The 19,182-nt window shown below is 40.7% G+C and overlaps 1 protein-coding gene across 1 annotated transcript in view; it reads right to left on the reverse strand.

Moving 5' to 3' along the window:
* cdh2 (cadherin 2, type 1, N-cadherin (neuronal)) overlaps window positions 1-17,012 on the reverse strand; it is an 88,280-nt gene extending 71,268 nt beyond the window's left edge. The window contains exons 1-2 of the mRNA XM_072441562.1: window positions 16,860-17,012; window positions 15,246-15,348 (exon numbers count right to left, since the gene is read on the reverse strand). Of these exons, the coding sequence (XP_072297663.1) occupies window positions 15,246-15,348; window positions 16,860-16,922 (166 nt within the window). The 5' untranslated portion in view covers window positions 16,923-17,012. The remainder of the gene's footprint in view (window positions 1-15,245; window positions 15,349-16,859) is intronic.
* Between the last annotated feature and the right edge of the window lie 2,170 nt (window positions 17,013-19,182).

The raw sequence follows: 19,182 nt of genomic DNA on the forward strand, positions 1-19,182 counted from the left end.
GGGATATCGCAAAGTGACTTTTATTGTTCGCCCGTCTTGTATCATCAAATATCTATTACTGGAGAGCCACACGTTGCCTTTTGCCTCATGAAACCTGATTGTTTAAATGTGTCGAGGAGGCTTAAAATAGCTTAACAACTTACAAATACTTCAGAGTGAAGAATGCGTGGCTGTCTCGGGCAATGAATTGAATTAATATACAGCATTAAAGCTCATGAATAAATATCCCCGTTTAGGCAGCTACTCAATCTTTGGAACAGATGTGGAGACGGAACAATGCGTGCTGGTGTTGCCTACTATACTAACGCTGTGCACGGACTGGTATAGGCAAAACAAAAGGGGGTCTGTGTCTTCTGACCGCCAGCCCAATTGGACAACACATTCCTGTTGGAACAGAGGGCACACTTGGGGGGGGCAAGCACAGTTGTGTCTCTGGTATTTTTTATGCAGACCCCCTAAGTGGAAGGAGTGGGCTAGACTCCAAACAAACTCTAAAAATGCAGTCATAAAATGGTCAGGATGTTTTATGGTAGGTTAAGGGTCACACTGGTGGTCCACAAACAAAAACACACTGGCCTTTTTTCCTGGTAGAAACAAAAAGGAAAGGTCAATTGCTGGTTTATATTAAAGCGTTGCCATTTAAAAAGGGGATGTACCCATTTTCTTTTTCTCGCTCTAAAGTAAAGAGTTTTGTCCCAGAACAGACATTGTAAAAGAAGCTCCTAAAGCCAAAATCGGGCCGATCTATTTTGGGATTTTTAGTTGTTAGCAGTGGTGCGATCGCAAAAAACTGGTTGTAAAACATGTGTACAAATTAATCACAGTGAATAATTATGATGTTAGTAGGTGTTAACAAAGTGACAAATATGTAAAACAGTAAAACTCAAGGCTTTTTCATTTTTCTTTTTGGTCAATTTAAAATGGCTGTTAAAAGGAAACATTTTAAGATGGAGGTTTAATGAAAAGTTCAATTTGATGTTTTTTTATTGCGCCCTAAAAGCTTCAGCCCATTTTCAATAACAACAGACTTGAACAGAATGATCTTCATAGAAGCTTGTTCCTGAGTAAATGAATGGGAAAAAAAAATGGACATCTCCTCCGTGTGCTACTGCCTGCAGAGCATAAACACCTAAATGGAATTAATGCCCTTATTGGCTTTAACACCTGTAACCATGGTAACTGCAGTGCCAACCAAAAAAAGAGGTGCGATTATATCCATCAGGTAGTGATAAAACGGCAACAACAATGTGTTTTTGCTTCCTAGTGTTTTTAAAAGGGGGTGCGCAGTTAAGTGCTACATTTGGAATCATTTCATTAAAGAACCAACTGAAACAGGAACAACTGGAAGACTGTCAAAATGCAGCCATCAAATGAAGAATAAAGTCAAACCAACCAAAAATTATTAATCACATTTAAATCTGTGTAAATGTGTCGTTGTCTTTAAAACTTTAAAACATAGTATTTGTGTATTGCGTGTGAACAGAAACTAGAAACATTTCAAAGACAAAAGCCATTTTGTACCCTTATCTTTGAGTGGTCACTCCTTTTCAACCATGAACTCCTTGTAACCTTCCGATTTAGAGTCACAACCATATTTAGCCACAGACTGAACATACCCTAAGCGCCTGTTTCGCCACATCAGCTGGCACCCACTTGTCCGTGCATGCAGTCTCTCCTCAAGATCTAAAGCTTTTTTTTTTGTTGCGATATGGAGCTTTTCAGGTTCCAAAATAACCCTCCCACTCAAATGTACCCACTACCCAAAGAGGAGCGATAACATTTTTCCCCCTCCTGCAACTTCCGAGTGCAGTGCATTCGGTGAAAGCACTCCACCTGGCCACAAATCTGTCACAGCACTCGGGAACGCACCAAATCCTAATGCATTAGCCTCTTTACTTCTCAGGGAGCACACAAACACTCCAAAATTTCAACAAGCTCCTCTAAATTAGTACTTCGGAGATGGGCTGAAGGAGAGACATTGGGGACTCCTTTAAATGAGGTTAGACCTAAGCCCACTTGTAGACCGCAAGATGGATGTATAATTGGAGCAAATATTAAAAAAAAATGTCCAGCAAGGTGTGTCTCTTTGGGGACACAATCTAATGACATTTATGGAACGGGTAGAGCGTATTTGTGTTTCTTTCCGCATTATTCATTTCCACCGGGAAGCTGGTGTGGTCCTGCTAACAAACAATACATCAAGCCCCTCCAGAGTCAATGAAAATACTTTTATTTCCAGCCCATAAGGGACCCAGAATGATTATAAACACTAGTACTGAAGCCCGGAAAAAATAACATCATAGCATGTTGATCCAATATAAAATGCAGGTCTCCCTTGCCTCCCACAAGGTTTTACAGACTGGGAAGACAGAGCTGCTGATATAACATGCGTTTGATCTAGTCTCTCCCTCTCCCTCTCAGCGGTCTGCACTCTTCATTTTGTTTGCCAGTGGAGATTTTCCCTTTTCCCTTCCCTGTCCACACACAAATGCCAAGATGACAAATAATAAACTGCAAATACATAAAGAAAAGCTTTGATTTGTGAATTCAAATACACGCATTTGCTCAGCGGATAAAGATGACCCAAGAGCAAGGAAGTACAGCTGTAATTCCTTTTTTTTTTTTTTTTTTTTAAAGATGACCCAAGTGCAAGGAAGTACAGCTGTAATTCTTTTTTTTTTTTTGCACTCTAGAGTTTTAATCCTTGGGCAGTTCAGGCATTCCGCCCTGATCTCTGAGAGCCAGATGTATGGGGGCACTGGGATTCAGAAAGCACATGTACAATTTTCCCAACTGATTATGCTTTTTAAAAACGACTTATTGAAATGAAAAAGCGGGAATAATAAAAAAAAAAGTCGGCCCTTAGGTTGGATTCAAACACCAAGCTCCTTAATAAACCCAATTCATTTCACCCCCTACGGGTCCAGCGCCCTCGATCACTAGTGACAGCCATGAAAGGTCAATAACCTTGGCTCGGAGCTCTCATATGGTTAGCAATGCTGTAAATTAACGGGTCGCTGCCGTTATTCCAAAGTCTTCAAGTCAGTCGAAGAGAGCTTATCTTCTCCAAAAGGTCATGGTGCTTAGAACACTTAGCGAAAGAGTGAAGGGCAGATCACGTGCCCTATACGAAATGGAGTGTTCACGAGTGCTCACGCCGCTGGACTCTGCTGATGGACCATAAATAGGAGCACCTCGGAGCATGTGTTGCCGATGTTGAGCTGAGCGAATGCACACGTCCTTATGAGATCAGCTCCCCAGATCAATAGAAGACGCTTTGATATTTATGTCTGTATATGGAATAAATGTGAAAGATCGAGTATGCGAGAGTCTGAATCTGAAACATTTTGGAAAATACCAGGGATATTTGGAATTGACCGCAAACACTACCAACGCCTTTTACAATGTACTGGCATCCGATAGAGTCAAACTTAATACCTTGAAAGTTTTTTTTTTAGTAAGACTACTTCGCCACCTCCTCCCAATACCAGGAGATTAAGCCCTCCAGGCAGAAGGGATTTTCAGATTTTTGCGGCCTTGATCGGTTCATCATGTTACCGTCTGAATGTCATCCTTTCACTGTTTTAATCTGCTGTCTATATCACTTCCCTCCATGAAAAATGTTCTTTCAATGCACTCGTGTTTATGTTGGAGAGTGGAAATGCATGAGTTTGCCCACTGGGGATTCCTTGTCCTTGATTTTCTCCATTTGCAAATTAAGAAGGAATTAGGAGCGTCAGGATTAATGTCCTACATCCCCTGCTGGTCGGCATGCAGCACAATCATTGTCATGTACAAATTAGATTGCGCAGCATTAGCCACACAAATATAGATTTAAATTAATTGGTTGGCCCTATTGTGGTGCTTGTTAAGCAGAACTACTTGGCTAATATATTATGATGTCAGCAAATTCAACTACAATCGATGTAGATCAGGGGTAAATGCTCTCTTGTTCAAACTGTACAGCAACACATCTACAGACAATGAATGAATCTATTGTTATCTTTATAAACAAAATAAACTAACATTTGAGTCATTTAGCAACACTCTTGCCGTTTTTCTGTGTTCTTGCAAGCTTTTTGCACGACTTCATTAAAACACACACATTCTTATCCATGAACCGATACAACTTGACATTCCTTGGGTTGACATGAACTCAGGCAAATTCTTCTACACAAAAAGAAACTATTTGGAGATACAAGGTTACCAGTGTATCTGCTGTACATAAAATTAGCCGAGCTCCATCCTCCTGCTCGGGACGCCGGTTATACCCTTCAGTGAGAATCCACCCCCTCCGGCTCAGCGCCCACTGCGCAGCCGGTGCTACAGGAAATAAAGTGGCGACATGCTGCACGCTCTTTAATGCCTCAGTAAATATCGACAAAGGCAGAGATAATATAAGTCCAGACAAGACAGGCCGCAGAGCGATATGTTGCTCAATGCCACTGTGTGCACTCAAATGGAGACTGGAAATTGCTGCGGGTCAATCATAATATCAGTGCAGCAATGGCAAGCTCCAGTGTCAGCAGGCCTGGGCACACTACATCACTGGGGACGGCTAATGCGGATTGCTACCTATGCTCATCTTAATGAACCCACTGTTTGAATAGGCGACAAGGGCAATGTCCCCAATTACAAAGCAAGGCTTTAAGATTGACTTGGTGTGAGGTAAGCACAATTTCTCCGAAACTATACGGTACAGAAGCCATATCATTAATAGGGAAATATATATGGAACATTGTGGATAATGAGATGATAAGCAATCTTTGAAAATTCCCCAGGGGAACATACATTTTGCTAATTGCTACAAGGATTACAGGAAATCAATAACGCATTACGACTTCTTGTAACAGCATAAAGGAAATAAAACAACTTTATAGTCGTATGATGCTGGTATTATATTTGCAGTTTTACAAATCCATGTAGGCTAAATTAAAGCAAAATTTCTAACCATGCAAAGCAATTTAAATAACTATGCTAAAAGATGCATTTAGACAGAAAATATATTTGAAATGCTTGGTTTATCAAATGGTAACCTTTATTTACGTTCTAGCTGATTCTAGGTAAGCTATATTGCTATATTTGTTGACATTTCAATAACAATTTCCCCTATTCTGCACCAAATAGCAATGCTTTGTGAGAGCGCAAATACAAATCTCTAGCCACCGACTGGTTCTTCGCACAGATATGATCAATCACCGCGCAACGACGGCCTTTCATTCATCCTCTTCCTCTACAGGCCATAGCTTAGAGCACTGTATCGAATGCTTTCAAAAGGCACCACGAGGAAGTATCTATAAGCACCATCTTTACCACCACTCAGACAGCCATCCATCAAAAATATTACCAACACGGCCAAAACCGACACATCACACTCCTGACTGAAGTCATGCACGGCCAAGGTCACTCCTGAGAAGCCAAATCAAAGGAAAGGGGGGGGGGGGGGGAAAGGCTAAATGCTTTCTGTATTGTCCTTGCATTACTCAATTAAGCCACATCACTCATTTGACAAAGCCCAGGGAGACTTTCTATCTTCGCTAGTTGGAGTAAAACGGTGACAAAAGACGAGCAGAGATGGAGAGAGAGGGTGAGAGGATAGAGAAAAAAGGATGCATGGACAGTGTCATGAGATATGACCTAGTCAGTTGTCAGGGGCTAGTGTCCGGAGAATCGCTGGTGCGTTGTAATTGAAGCCCTTGCCGGAACACAATAGTTGACGTGGCCCGCAGGAGGTAGTCGTCTCTCTCCCGTCCCCAAAGCAGGATATTGGCCTTTTGTGAAAGTGGTTACAGTATCTGGGTCAATTAATGCATCCCTGCTTCAAATGTCTCTTTGTTGTCAAGAGAATAATAGAGTGGCAATTGGTGTTGTACTCTTGAGCGCCGTAGAGCGAAGTTTTGAAAATGAAAAGCCTCAGTTGATACGACCAATTTTCACTTTCAATTAAGAACTATGGTACTTTGCTACATTGTTGTTGTAGTAAAAGTTGTCCTCTGCATTTGGCGCTTCAATTCTGTATGAAAAATGATGATGAACCCAAAGGTTTTTTAGTTGAGGGCAATAAAAGTGCCAATAAGAAACATGAAGAGACACATAAAAGATGCAAACTCCACCACACTTCATGGTCAGGGAACACGAAACCAGGAATCAACTGTAACTGCAACTGTACAAAACAGCTGACATATTTTGGGGGAGGTGTGATTTGCCGTCTTGAAAATGTTTTACGCGTCAAAGAAAAACAGACAGGGACAATATTAAAGGACGTTCTGCGACGCGGGAATGGAAAATGTGAAGATGAGACATGACACAAGGCGGAAAAACAAGCACAACCAAGCGAGAGACGGAGGGGGCAAAAAAAATAAATCGAACCAGTGGATTGCACATTAAACAGCTGGAGCGGCACTGCAAACAAGAAGCTTTTGTTTGTAGCGACATAGACCCACAGAAGAGATATGGAGTTGTTTGCTCAACCAACGCAAAAAGAAAAAACTAAAAAAAAAAACTAAAAAAGTCAGTGTCCACCGCAAGAAAAATGTGCAGTGAAATCTACAAATCCGTCCCCTCCGAAAAGTAAACAATTCACTTCACAGCGCCTGATGTATTGTCTTTGTTGTGCAAGCTGGCATTTTCACTCCATGCCGGCTTCTAATGTTGCACCGGTGAAAAACAACACTCCCGAGCCTGGTTATAAAAAGAGGCATATATGCAGAAAAGTCAGGTCAATCTGGCTATTTATACATGGCCTCATTACATAGTGGGGTCATCTTAACGTGCTCCCTGGGTGTTCTACTGACATTAAATAAAGCACAGAGGAGCCTTATGTGCCAGTCACACCACAATAGCAAGAGAATAATCCTTTCCGAGGCCACGTTCTGCCCTCACGACGGCACCTCCGCTCAGCAAATAGTCCCGCTGGATTTTGAAAAAACAAATACATCTTTTTCTTAACACTTCGGCGGGTAGTGGTTTAAAACTTTACCATCTGCTCTTTTCATTTAAACGTTGCCATACGAGGTAGAGGGACACGCTTGAGGTGGCCCAGGTGCGCTTTAGAGACACTGTAAACCCCCGCTAACCTTTACATGGCAGTGTGAAAAGGGCAATACACGTGAAAGGGTGCTTATCAAATCTGGAGACAGGCTGGGTGGCTCATATAAGTAATTAGGTTTAGACAATGTAGTTAATGGCCCGCAAGGGACAAGTGAAGCGTCGTTGATTTTACTTTGAATACAGTTCTGTGTATTATGGAACTATTTTTGTACAAAGCTAAAAGCGCTAAGTGCAAATGAAGTTTGAGAAAGGTGTTGTGCCTGATTTTTACTGTTTTGGAACATGAAAAATAGAACTAGTTCATTTTAAAACTCTACAGCTCTTTGTGTACTCCTCAATTAACGAATGCATTACCGGCACCCTAAATATTTATGAGTTTATAAGCACTTTTCACAAGTCTGAGCCCAGAGTGAGCTAACAAACATTAGCATGCTACCGCCCGACTTCCTGCTTCTCGGAAAATAAAACACTCGTTAAATAGAAACAGAGAAAGTGCTGTGGTCTCCTTTTCAACCAAATAGATTCTTTTACAATATATCTGTACTATGGAAAACAGATTTTACTTTTAATGACCTAGTTTGTGAAAATCTTTTAACTTCATAGTTTCTTCTATACATATACTATACATGACCCTTCATTTTAGCATTTCAAAATCACTTTATTATCCTAATTTAATCATGAATAATATTAAAATATGCTAATCCTGTCATTCCTATAACTTTGCATGCTACAGTCTGTAAACGGGCTGTAACCTTCCCCCAACCTTTACATGGCAGTGTGAAGAGAGCAATAGACTTGAAAGGCTGCTTATCAAATCTGGAGCCAGTCTCGGCGGCTGGCAATAAACAATCAGATTTGTAGTTACGGGCAAGAGTCAGAAAGTGGCGGTTAGGATTATACGGCCTGCTTGACAGTTTGTTGAAGTTTTGTCCAAACAGTTTGCTCTTCACAAGTCTTTAATACAAGAGATGCACCGTTATTTGTGCGCCGCCACGTCATCACCGGCACTGAGAGGCGTCCGAGTTAGACAGGCTAATTATACGTCAAGGACAAGCCTCCGCACACATTCTGCACAGCCATGACACATTAACAACTGGCCGATGGTAGACGTCGCACACAGAACGGGCTGCCAACAGCTGAGGGCAAGGGCCTGTAGCCGATAAGAGCAGGCTATGAGGAGAGGTGATGATAGGGCATAAGAGCAATGTCAAACCGGACTGCTAAAAGAATAAAACTATTTTCTATGTCCACACCACCTAATAAGGACAAATCATTTGCCAAGCTACGGTTTAGTTAATAAACTTAAAAAAAAAAAAAAAGGTCAGGTGTAAATAAAATATGCCTTGTTGCGTAGCGTTATAAAAGGGAGGCTCGAAAGTGGCGCCGGCAAATTAGCCACGGATGGGCGCTCAAATATGCTAACATTATTAATTCATTCTTGTTTTGAACTGCATATAGGAGATAAGCTTAACTTTTAAATAAGGCATCACTAGATTTGAGAGTCTGGAGATATCTATATATATATATATATATATATATATATATATATATATATATATATATATATATATATATATATATATATATATATATATATATATATATATATATATATATATATATATATATATATATATATATATCTATCTATCTATCTATCTATCTATCTATCTATCTATCTATCTATCTATCTATCTATCTATCTATCTATCTATCTATCTATCTATCTATCTATCTATCTATCTATCTATCTATCTATCTATCTATCTATCTATCTATCTATCTATCTATCTATCTATCTATCTATATATATATATATATATATATATATATATATATATATATATATATATATATATATATATATATATATATATATATATATATATATATATATATATATATATATATATATATATATATATATATATATATATATATATATATATATATATATTCGGTGTTTACGATTCTGTAGCCTATTTTACGTAGAATTGAAATGTTAAGTTGTATTTTCTTTGAGTTGGACACTTTTCACAATGAGCATATTTACTTACGATGGCAAACTCAGAAGTGCAATAGGAATCCTGTTTAAATACCACGCGTACTTTACAATTTATTGCAAAGAAACCAACTCCATCAATAACATAACCTTGCCATCATAGAGCATAAATTTATATTTTTAGAAGCCCTACTTAACATTCTAATATATAGTTGTGGTGTCCTTCCCACTAGCACTTCTATGTCATATTGAAGGAAAGAATGCATCAAAAGTTACCTTCCAGAACCATATACAGCCAAGATTCAATCTGCCATCTCAATATGTGGTAGTTATCTAGGCCATAGTGCTCCAAGGAAAAATGGGAAGACAGGCACAGTGATAGAACTCAAATTTATGCAGCTTCATAACAATAAAAAATAAAGCAGATTCCACTCCCAGCCACCAGCGAGGCTTTAACAGGGAACTGGAGTGTGGCCTTCATTAAAACATATTGATCACAGCAAACAAAGACCCTGGATTTATTGATTGGCTACTGAAAAGAAGGTGGGGAAAGGGGGTTGGGGGCAATGGACCGCTCTTGCAAATAAACTTGAAGGGAAACTGCAGCCTTAGCATGAAAAATATATGGGCTGGCTTAAGATGGGCTCTCCAAAAAGAGACACTGATCATGGGACTGGCCTTGATGTCCCACTATGATAAAAAGGAATATATGAGACATGCAGCGGTCCCAGTTGTATTTAAAAGAATGGGCTCCACGGTGCCTGATGACTTCTCTGAATCTAATCTCCAAGAGGGATTTGAATTAAGGTAGCCATGTAGTCAATTTTTCAGCAGACGAAATCATCCTTGGAAGACCTCATGCTCCTCAAAGATTCTGACAAAGGGACAGTTCTTTTTACCGACAGTCAGTTCTCTCTTCTGTCACTTCTTTGAGTTAAAGCACAAGTAGCGAATAGGTTCACCACTGAAGCTTGCTATATCTTGTGAGATACAAATATTGAAACGTCTTTCAAACAAAGCAAAGATGATTTTTTTTCCTAGAAATGGTTGGCTACATTTTAATGTGTTATAAAAAATGTTGTAATATTTTTTGTCAAAGGAAAATGAACTGCACCGACTCAATAATTCACTTATAATGAAACTCCAAATGCTACCCACGCATTTCTAACCACTAAAGCATAAATCTACTTTGTCATTTTTTCCACTTCCAAGACTAGATCCGTCTTTCCAACAATCAATCAAGTTTGCCATCCAGGTCAACATGTGCATGCGATGAGCAGTGCATCTGTAGCCCCCCTGGTGATGGGTCAGGACCCCATTGGCCGATTCTCATTTCCAACTGCACCGCACCAGGAAACCCCCTCTTCACCTCCTCCTTGGCCCCCAATTCTGGAGCAGGAAAGGGCTTGGAGTACCAGCACTTGGCCTGAGTTACAGGAGAAGGTCGAGCGGGGTCATGTCTCGCCAAACATTGGGGCCCCCTTAAAAATACCAGAATGGCCCCAGCTGTACCAGGGGCCATCAGAATCTTAATGTAGCGCGGAGAACCAAAAACAGACAAAAATGGCTCCACTTAAGGCAGAATGTCAAAGTTGTTGTTGAAATTTCCAATTGGCTGAAAAGGAGGTCTGGCTTGTACTAACATTGCAAAAAAGATGCAATTACCCCCTAATGTTAGATCAACAAGATACATTTAGCCTAAGAGATTTTCCTCCAATTCGTGTTCTCATCGCTGACACTAATTGTTCCAATCATATTATGGAGCTAACCGACTGGAAACCCACCCCCCACATGCACTCCGAGCTTAGACCCTCTTGACATGCTCATTTTAAATACTTGTGACCTAACCAAGGCTGAAGCGGGCTATAAACACATACTCCCTTTGCTAGCATAAATGAAAAAGGCCAAGTGAAACGAAAACAAAAGGCAGGGTGTAGGAGGCAAAAAAAACAGAAAGTAGAATGAATGGGTTTGGGGGTTGAGATGGCAAAAGAGTGTGTATTAAGCTCAATTAGGCTGTTGGGCTTCTCATTAACCCACTTTTGGGAAGGAAAACCTCTGCTGAATAATGTTCCGACTAGCTCACACAGTGCAACCCGTGCTTTAAAGACCTCATGTGAGAAAATAAGAATACAGTGCAATGTGTGTCAGCTCTCTGAAGCCAGCACAATTCCATTAGAAACCCAGGGGCAAACCACCCACAGCAAGCAACATGAAATTAAATGCAATTTAGTAAAACAAGTCACGCTATCAAGCAACTAAACTACATGGTAAAAATGCAAGGCAAGATGGGGGCAAGTAGAGAATGTTTTATTCAGGTTGAAATGTGCAAGGTTGGAGTTTTCTTGTCTTCTATTCTATACATTCAATTCTATACATACAATGGGAAGGAATCTTTGAGGAATTGAGCCAATAATATGGACACTAGGACAAAGCCACGATGAAGGAATATACTGAGAAGCTCATTCTTTGTCATTCTATTATGTTTCTCTTTGTATGATGATGATGATGATGATGATGATGATGATGATGATGATGATGATGATGATGATGAATGACATATTATTCCATATATTCAACACGCAAAATGAATTATGAGCAAAGCTCTCATATCAACAAGATTATTACCACTTTGATACTAAAACTTGTCATTTCATTTGTACTGAAACCATTTAAATCATTGACCTAAAAAGTTGGAAATGTTGATAGTATAAAATATGTAATATTGCATCTTTAAAGTTGCATTCTGTTGAGTGGCACAAAATCGATTGTATAAAGCTTGAATTTGACATTGCTATTCCCCAAAAACTCTCAGCTGTAGTGGACCTTTTTCAGTAAAGTAAAGTTGAAAGAAAAGTTCAACTAATGATGCCATCTAATGGTTCTGGGAACTACAGGCGACCCTCTTGGCATGTTTTCCTCTTTGCTAAACAACAGGGGAAAGTCAAAGGGAGTCACTGAGGCATCACTTGACTAGCTCCGAGCGAAAGCCTAGTCATGCCCTGAGGAACCTGATTAAATCTTGCAAACAATCAGCTCCGTTAACCAGGCAAGTCCCCCCAATTGCCATCATCAAATCCACAGGATGTCTTCAATTTGCGGCATACAATGTCAGGCGTTTGCATGCGAACTGCCTCCATTTCCAGCTTTTACTGTCCCACTCAGAATGTGTATTGTTAGACGGGTGACAAAGACGAGGCTATAGGATTGGACAATGGGTTTGACGAAATTGAAATGGCTCATCTCTGGTGCAGCCCATGCGACGTGACACTGTATGCTGGAGACTGTAACAGACACTTTTCACAATGTGCATATTGTATTACGGTGATGTACAATTGGCTTTCTTTCAAACTCAAATTGTACTCCAAGTCAATTTTCTGAAAACAACGCATTTAGCAAAATTACAAGCCGAATTTGGCTTCAAAACCTGGTGATTCAAGTCAATAATTTGGAATACATTACTACATCAAACCTACTACACAAGAGCTCCTCCCTGTTGTTAAACGACTGGACGCATGTGCCCCATAGGTCAGACAGGTTTAAATAACAAAACATCATTCATTATTTCTAACCATCGGGTAGCAAACTTAAGCTAATGTAATGCAAGAAACCATTAGGATTTAACCTGCATGGGGCGAAAGAGGTCAAACAAACTCCAATTTCCACTCAAAAACATGCATTTCATACCAGAACAGTGGAGGGTTAGCTTAGTCTTATAGCCCCTCTCCACAGTGCGGCTTTTGTATTTTAAAACATACCGCAGGAGCCTTGAGAATAAAGAATGCGGTTTCATTAACATCCCTTGCATTACAATGACACAGGAGTAGCGCCCCACTGTCAAGGAAATCTCTATAGAGACCGTCGGGGGAGGGGAGGAGAGAAAAGGAGCGAGAAAGAAAGGGAAGGGGTGTAACTAAAGTGGAACCCACTCCCGGTCACGGCTCCTCCACAAAGCAACTAAGGGGAATCCATCACCTGCAGGTTGAAACAGGGATCTCAAGCACGATAGGTAAAGATGTGAAAGCTACAGAAGGCGCGTTTGTTTGGTCTGCGCCTTGTCAATGTTGTGCAAGGTTATTAAACGATTATCCAGAATAACTGTGACTAATATCAACTAGTGTAGACTATTTTAAATGATCCTTAAACGTCATCTGGACTATTGTGGTCAAAAGTATCGGAAATAAGATACTAATTTGAACATGTATCAATACTACAAAAACTAAAATCACATTACAATTGCACAATGTGACCTTTCCTGAACAGATTAAGAATGATATAAGATAATCCTTTAATGTCCACACATGGAGAAATTTCATGATATAAATATGAATGATATACATATACATACACATAACATAAATGAGTTATGTTGATTTTGTTTTGAAAATGAAGATGTATTGTCCGTTTTTTGTTGTTTGTCATAATTGTGGTACTGAAATCAGTATTTGGTATCGAGCCTATTCTTAGTATATAAATAGTTTTTTACTATTGTGACTCCAAAACACACATCAAAAGACATTTTATCAAAGACAGCTGCACGATCAAACACAATGTGCACTTGTTTGTCATGAATAATACACTACAATCATAAATATTCCCTGACAATTCCCTTCCATATGCCTTTCTAAAAGTTATCTGGTTATAAAGATCAGCATAAATAATACTTTGACTGGTTAAATAATACATTTTTTAAAAATGCTGACTTGTAAACTACTAAAACAATCATTAGTTGGAGCTATATTATTGAGTAAATTGTGAAAAGCGGCTATTTCAAGATGATACATGTGAGCAGTCAGTTGCACGTTTGACGACATCATCAAAAGTCACATTGTTTAAGGTGTAGGTGTTCAATGATGCAGTACAGTAAATACTTGATATTCCAGCCATGTCTTTGTCTATTTGAACTTGCACAAATAGCACCAAACAAGGTAAAACTAAAAGGAAAGCTACATCCATCAATCTCCTCTTTACTTTGACCCCTTTTGCTTCCCGTCACTGCCAGCCCCGCTCCTCCCCCGACTCCCCTGACTCACACCGATGGCTGCGTGCAACTTTTAGGCACGGACTGTGAAATCGAACTGAAGCGAGAAGTGTTTTCTGGTCCCAAACAACCTCCTCTCTCTCACCTCTCGACTGACAGGACAGTGATGCATTATAAACTTTATTACTGTCTGTACGTTGTTTTGTGCTGACTGCTTATAAACCTGATCCATCATTCCAACTATAGACTTGCCAGAAAGCTGTATTCAGAAGAGAATCCCAATGTGTATTACCTTATCAAATGTGCACATGAATCTGAAATTAGGGCTGCTAGAAATTATTACTTTGCTACCCATGAATGTGATTTGTACTGAATCTGACCCAGATAAAGCTAAAGTGACTCCACTTAAGGCCATCCTGATTGAGTAAATACATAATGCACACATTTCACTGTACCGTATTTTCCGGACTATAAGTCGCACCAGCCAAATAATACATATAAATTGCACTGGAGTATGAAATGAGGTGTGAAAATAACAAATAATATCACATATAACTCGCTTCAGAGTATAAGTATTTAAGTATAAATATAGTATAGGTCGCACCCTGGCCAACACTTATGACTTGTAGTCCGGAAAATACGGTAATTATTAGTCTGTCTGAGCCATAAAACTTGGCTTGGCACTTGGCATGTTTTGGAGTCAGTGCATTGACCAGAAAACAATTATTCGATCACTAAATGAATTCCGTCGCAATTAAAACCGATCAAATCGTTTCAGCTTCATCTAAAATCATGCATAGCAACAGCAACAATGTACCATGTATTTGCATTCCCTGGATCAAAGTGAAGCTAATTAGCAAGAGACTGCTGCACAATAATTGCGTCCGGAAAGTACAGAAGGCATTGATTGTTTGATGGTAGCAATATGCATGAGTAATTAATTCAAACATGTGCTGGGGGAAAAAAAACATATGCCAAATGTAGAAAACAGTCAATCAGTGGTCAAGAAGTTTGTCTGTGACGGAGCAGCAAGTCGCACAAGCAGCGCAGTCTTCTCTAACAGACAAGACGGGAAAATACGTCAGAAGCTTGTTCAGGTCCTCCTTCGGCTGTGAAAGCAAACAACCCTCTAACCCCCGAGACGCACACAGGCAAAGCGAGAGCGTAATCAGCACCCAGCACCCAGCACCCAAGCCAAATTTCACTACTCACCGTTAAAAAGGGGCTGTCCCTCCTTCGTCACACCACGAACCACTACTTTGTACGCGTCTTGCGAGAATCCCGGCTTGCACGTGGGGGTGCCCTCTGCTGCGATCTGCAAGAGGAAGAAGAACGAGAGAAATCATGAATCCAAATCCGTAAGAATAGCTGCCACCTAAACGTCTTGGTCACGTTCTTCTGGTCCCCGCCGCATTCGCACAAAAGCATCTGTTGTTTTTACAGCGCGCACCGCAATTAGAGTAATGAGGCCAAAAGGGTTAAGCATTAGCCAAAAAGCATGGCTAGGCAGGAACAAGAACCATTTGTACCTCCAACCAAAAGGGGCCCCGAGTGAAGGGGTTTTGGGTGATAGCCGCCCTCTTGTTCTAACCCTCTGATCAACCCGCTGCACTGGACAAACACTCCACATTAAAAGCAGCGCCGGGCAACTCAAAGTAAACACTGACGAGGCTTTAGGGGACACCATAAACGTGCAGATGTAGCCTCAAGGCTGTTTGCGGTGTTGTTTTTGCAATGATTGGATGCACAGTCACAGATTATGATGCCCAGACAAGGCTTACTTTGTGAAGCAAGGACATAAAACTTGCAGCCAACAGTTGGGCTTGTGTCTTCCGCAAGCATAAATTACCCAAAAGTCACCAAGCACGACTGCCTGAAATGCTCCGGCGTCCATGCGAGACTATGAACATATATCAAACAGCCCGTGGCATTGATTTAGCCACTGGAACACTAGCCCCAGCCGGATTTTGTATTTTAATTAGTGGATGCAGTAGAATGAAACATGGGGAAATAGTTGTGCGACTGAAAAAGAGCATTGTGTAGCAGTGCCACTTGCCAGTCCTAATCAGAGGAATTTTAAATGGAAAATGCTCGGTGAGGGGGAGGAACAGAGGGGATTTGAGTGCATGCAACACAAGCATGTAAAGTCTGAAGTCCAAATAACACGGTCCAGCAGAATATCACGTTTTTGAGGTGACTAGAAAAGCACATTAACGTGTAGCTTAGTATAGGCAAAATTGTGCACCGCTTTCAAAAAATGCTCTCCACTTGATGAATGGCTAATTAATTTAAACCCCCAAAGACACTTTTTTTTTCACATCCATTATAGCGTTTTAACCAGAGAAGGCAATTAACTCGCCGTGGGGACGCGCAGACAGTGACACGCAGCATCAACAGCAGTATCCACATAAATATTAAAACCCCCCCAACTAAATATAACCCGAGTCGAAACTGGGTTAATGCATGTCAACTTCACAAGACAATACAGATCCGAACCGTACACGAATTAAGAACTCGCACTACTAAACAATTACACGCGAGCAAGTGGGTAATTTCCAAACGAGACAGTTTAAAAAGCGTGTCGAATGTGCGCACGCAAAGGAACCGTTAGCTCCCGGGATTAACCCACCACCACGCGACGAGGTACTAGTACTAATACTTCACTTAGATATTAGGCTTTTTTTTTTTAAGTACAAGCACATGTAGCCTATGCCAAAAGCGCTGGTGGCATTAAAAAAAAAAAAAAAAAAAAACATAAAAACTGTCCCGGTATCAACTCCCGTTTTTGTTGTTTCGTTTGTTTGCGACAGTGAGCTCGTGCGTTACCTGCAGTCCTGCCAACACGGCCAGCAGAACGAACAGTCCGCTGCCCGCGTGTAGTGAGTACATTGTCTCCCGTGTTCCGTAGTCCCCCGCAGCGGTGCCACAAAAAAAAATAAAAAATAAAGAAGAAATAAAGAGTATCCGTTCGGCGCTGCGTCTCGGTGGTGACCGCGGCTCTTGGAGAGGTATCCCGCTTATGACAAAGGCGGCGGCGGCGGCGTGTAGCAGCAGCAGCGGCGTCAGCAGCCTCTCTCCTCCTCCTCCGTCTGTCCGTCCGGTGCGTAGTGGAGACGCGGAGCACTGCGCGGCGGTGGTGGTGGTGGTACTGAGGCTGCCTCCTCTCGGCTCTTGCTGCTCCCTCCCATCCAGTCAGTCCCGCACAGAGAAACAACACACAGCGAGTCTAGGTCCACGGCCACTCTGAGCTCGCCCCCTCCTCGCACTCACTGTCTCTCCCTGCCGGTCACACGGCGCCAATTTCACCCGCGCTGCACCGGGACGGGACCAGGGGGCACGAGGGGGGAATGTCCCGGATGGGGATGCGGGACGGTGTCGTGTCGGTGCGTGATTGCTGCGTTGTGATGGTTTTAGCTATTGTTTTATTTGTGTTTTTAATCGGGAAGGGAATAGTGTTTTGTATTTGAATTTAATGGTTAAAGCCCACTCTGTTATTTTGAGTTCTGATTGTCAGCCAAAGGGGTTAGATATAAACGGTCTTTAGGGGTATGTAGGAGTACTTTTAGGCTTCGTTATGTGCCTTTTCCATAAGGTAAATGCCAAAAAATAAACACAATAATCAGTTATTTTTTAAAGCTGGGGCATCTGATGGTCACACGACAAAACTAAAAGTAGGAATTAAAATCTGTCTAACTAGTTCCCTGCTCTCACAAACCCTTTGACACGTTGTTGATATTCCCATGTATTCATTATAAAGTGTATAACAGCTTTTTTCAGACGGTAAAGTGAAACTGGGGTGGTCCACCTAAGCATGGCCAATCAGAGCGCAGCTTTCGGCCTTTACTTCCAAGATGACGAGAAATACAATGCGTTATTATTAGCCGCAGACAAGGAACATTGGTCTAATTTTGTCACAACGTGCCGCTTTTACGATACTCTTTGGTGGAAAATACAAAATGTACTGATTTAAAACAACAAAAAGTCGGGTAATCCAGCTTTAATGTCTTGGGATATGACATGATTTCATGGACAATCATATTTGCCTGTGCACTGCTCATTATTACTGACCTTTTAATCATTTACACTAAAAGCCATCATCAGATTACCATTTATTTACTTAGTGTAGACTTTCTCCACAATCAAGTCCACTGAAACTCACGCTTGATATTATGTAATCAAACAAGAAAAGATTACACATTTGATGCTTATCACAATGTCCATGTTATTTATAGCAAACACAGATTTATAGAATGTAAACTAATGTTTTAAATGTAAGTGTGTTGGCTGAGACTGCATTTAGAAAGTGTCATCGACTTTAGTGATTTACCCAGTTAGTCGTGTGGCAGAGAGATAAAGAGTAGCGCACTGTGTATTGATCATTAGCTGGTGATTCTGATCACATCAGCCCTTTATAATTGCTCTTCACTGCATGTTTGATCCTGATGATTACACGTTACTATGTTGGAGCACAACTATTGTAGGCCTTTCCATGTTATCTTACAAGCACTGGGTTGCAACATCAATTAAAAATATTTATCATGTTTAAAGTTGAATTTTGTCTTGGTTACTTTGTATGCAGGGCAGCACTCCCGAGTCTTACTCATAGCGGATGGGAAAAACCAATGATGACACATACTGTGCCACTTTGAATCAGTTCCCACCAGAGACTTTGAGTCTTTTTTCTTCCAACAAATTACATATAAGTAAACAAATAGTTAATTTAGAATATAAACTGGATGATTAAGTCTAAGGGGCAGTGAATGGTGGTGAGGTTAATACTTTAAAATAGGGACCATGAGGAAGTCCAAATAGGGAAACCATTAAAGAGGAACTCTGAGTTAAGCTAAAGATTTGGGATGTGAGAGGGTGCAGTGTGGCGGGGGCAGATGATTCACTTTACTGTAGTGACTCAACTGTTGATTTTGTTGGAGCAGGAGATTGGAATGTTGCCAGCTCTGGCGTTAAAAATTAACCTTCAAAGCAAAGTAAAATACTCAGCCTCAAAAGAATGTTTGAGGCAAGCGTTGTTTCTGTGAAAAGTTTGCTGTTCATTGAAGCTTTCTCCATCAAACAAAGTCCAGCTAGGTACACTTGACAACTCATGGATTCAATAACACATACTGAATCTATAGTGTTGCACAAGAATCAT

The sequence above is a fragment of the Eucyclogobius newberryi genome, unplaced genomic scaffold, assembly GCF_026437365.1.
Source record: "Eucyclogobius newberryi isolate DKJ021-1_F unplaced genomic scaffold, fEucNew1.0.hap1 SCAF_12, whole genome shotgun sequence".
In the NCBI taxonomy this organism is placed as follows: Eukaryota; Metazoa; Chordata; class Actinopteri; order Gobiiformes; family Gobiidae; genus Eucyclogobius; species Eucyclogobius newberryi.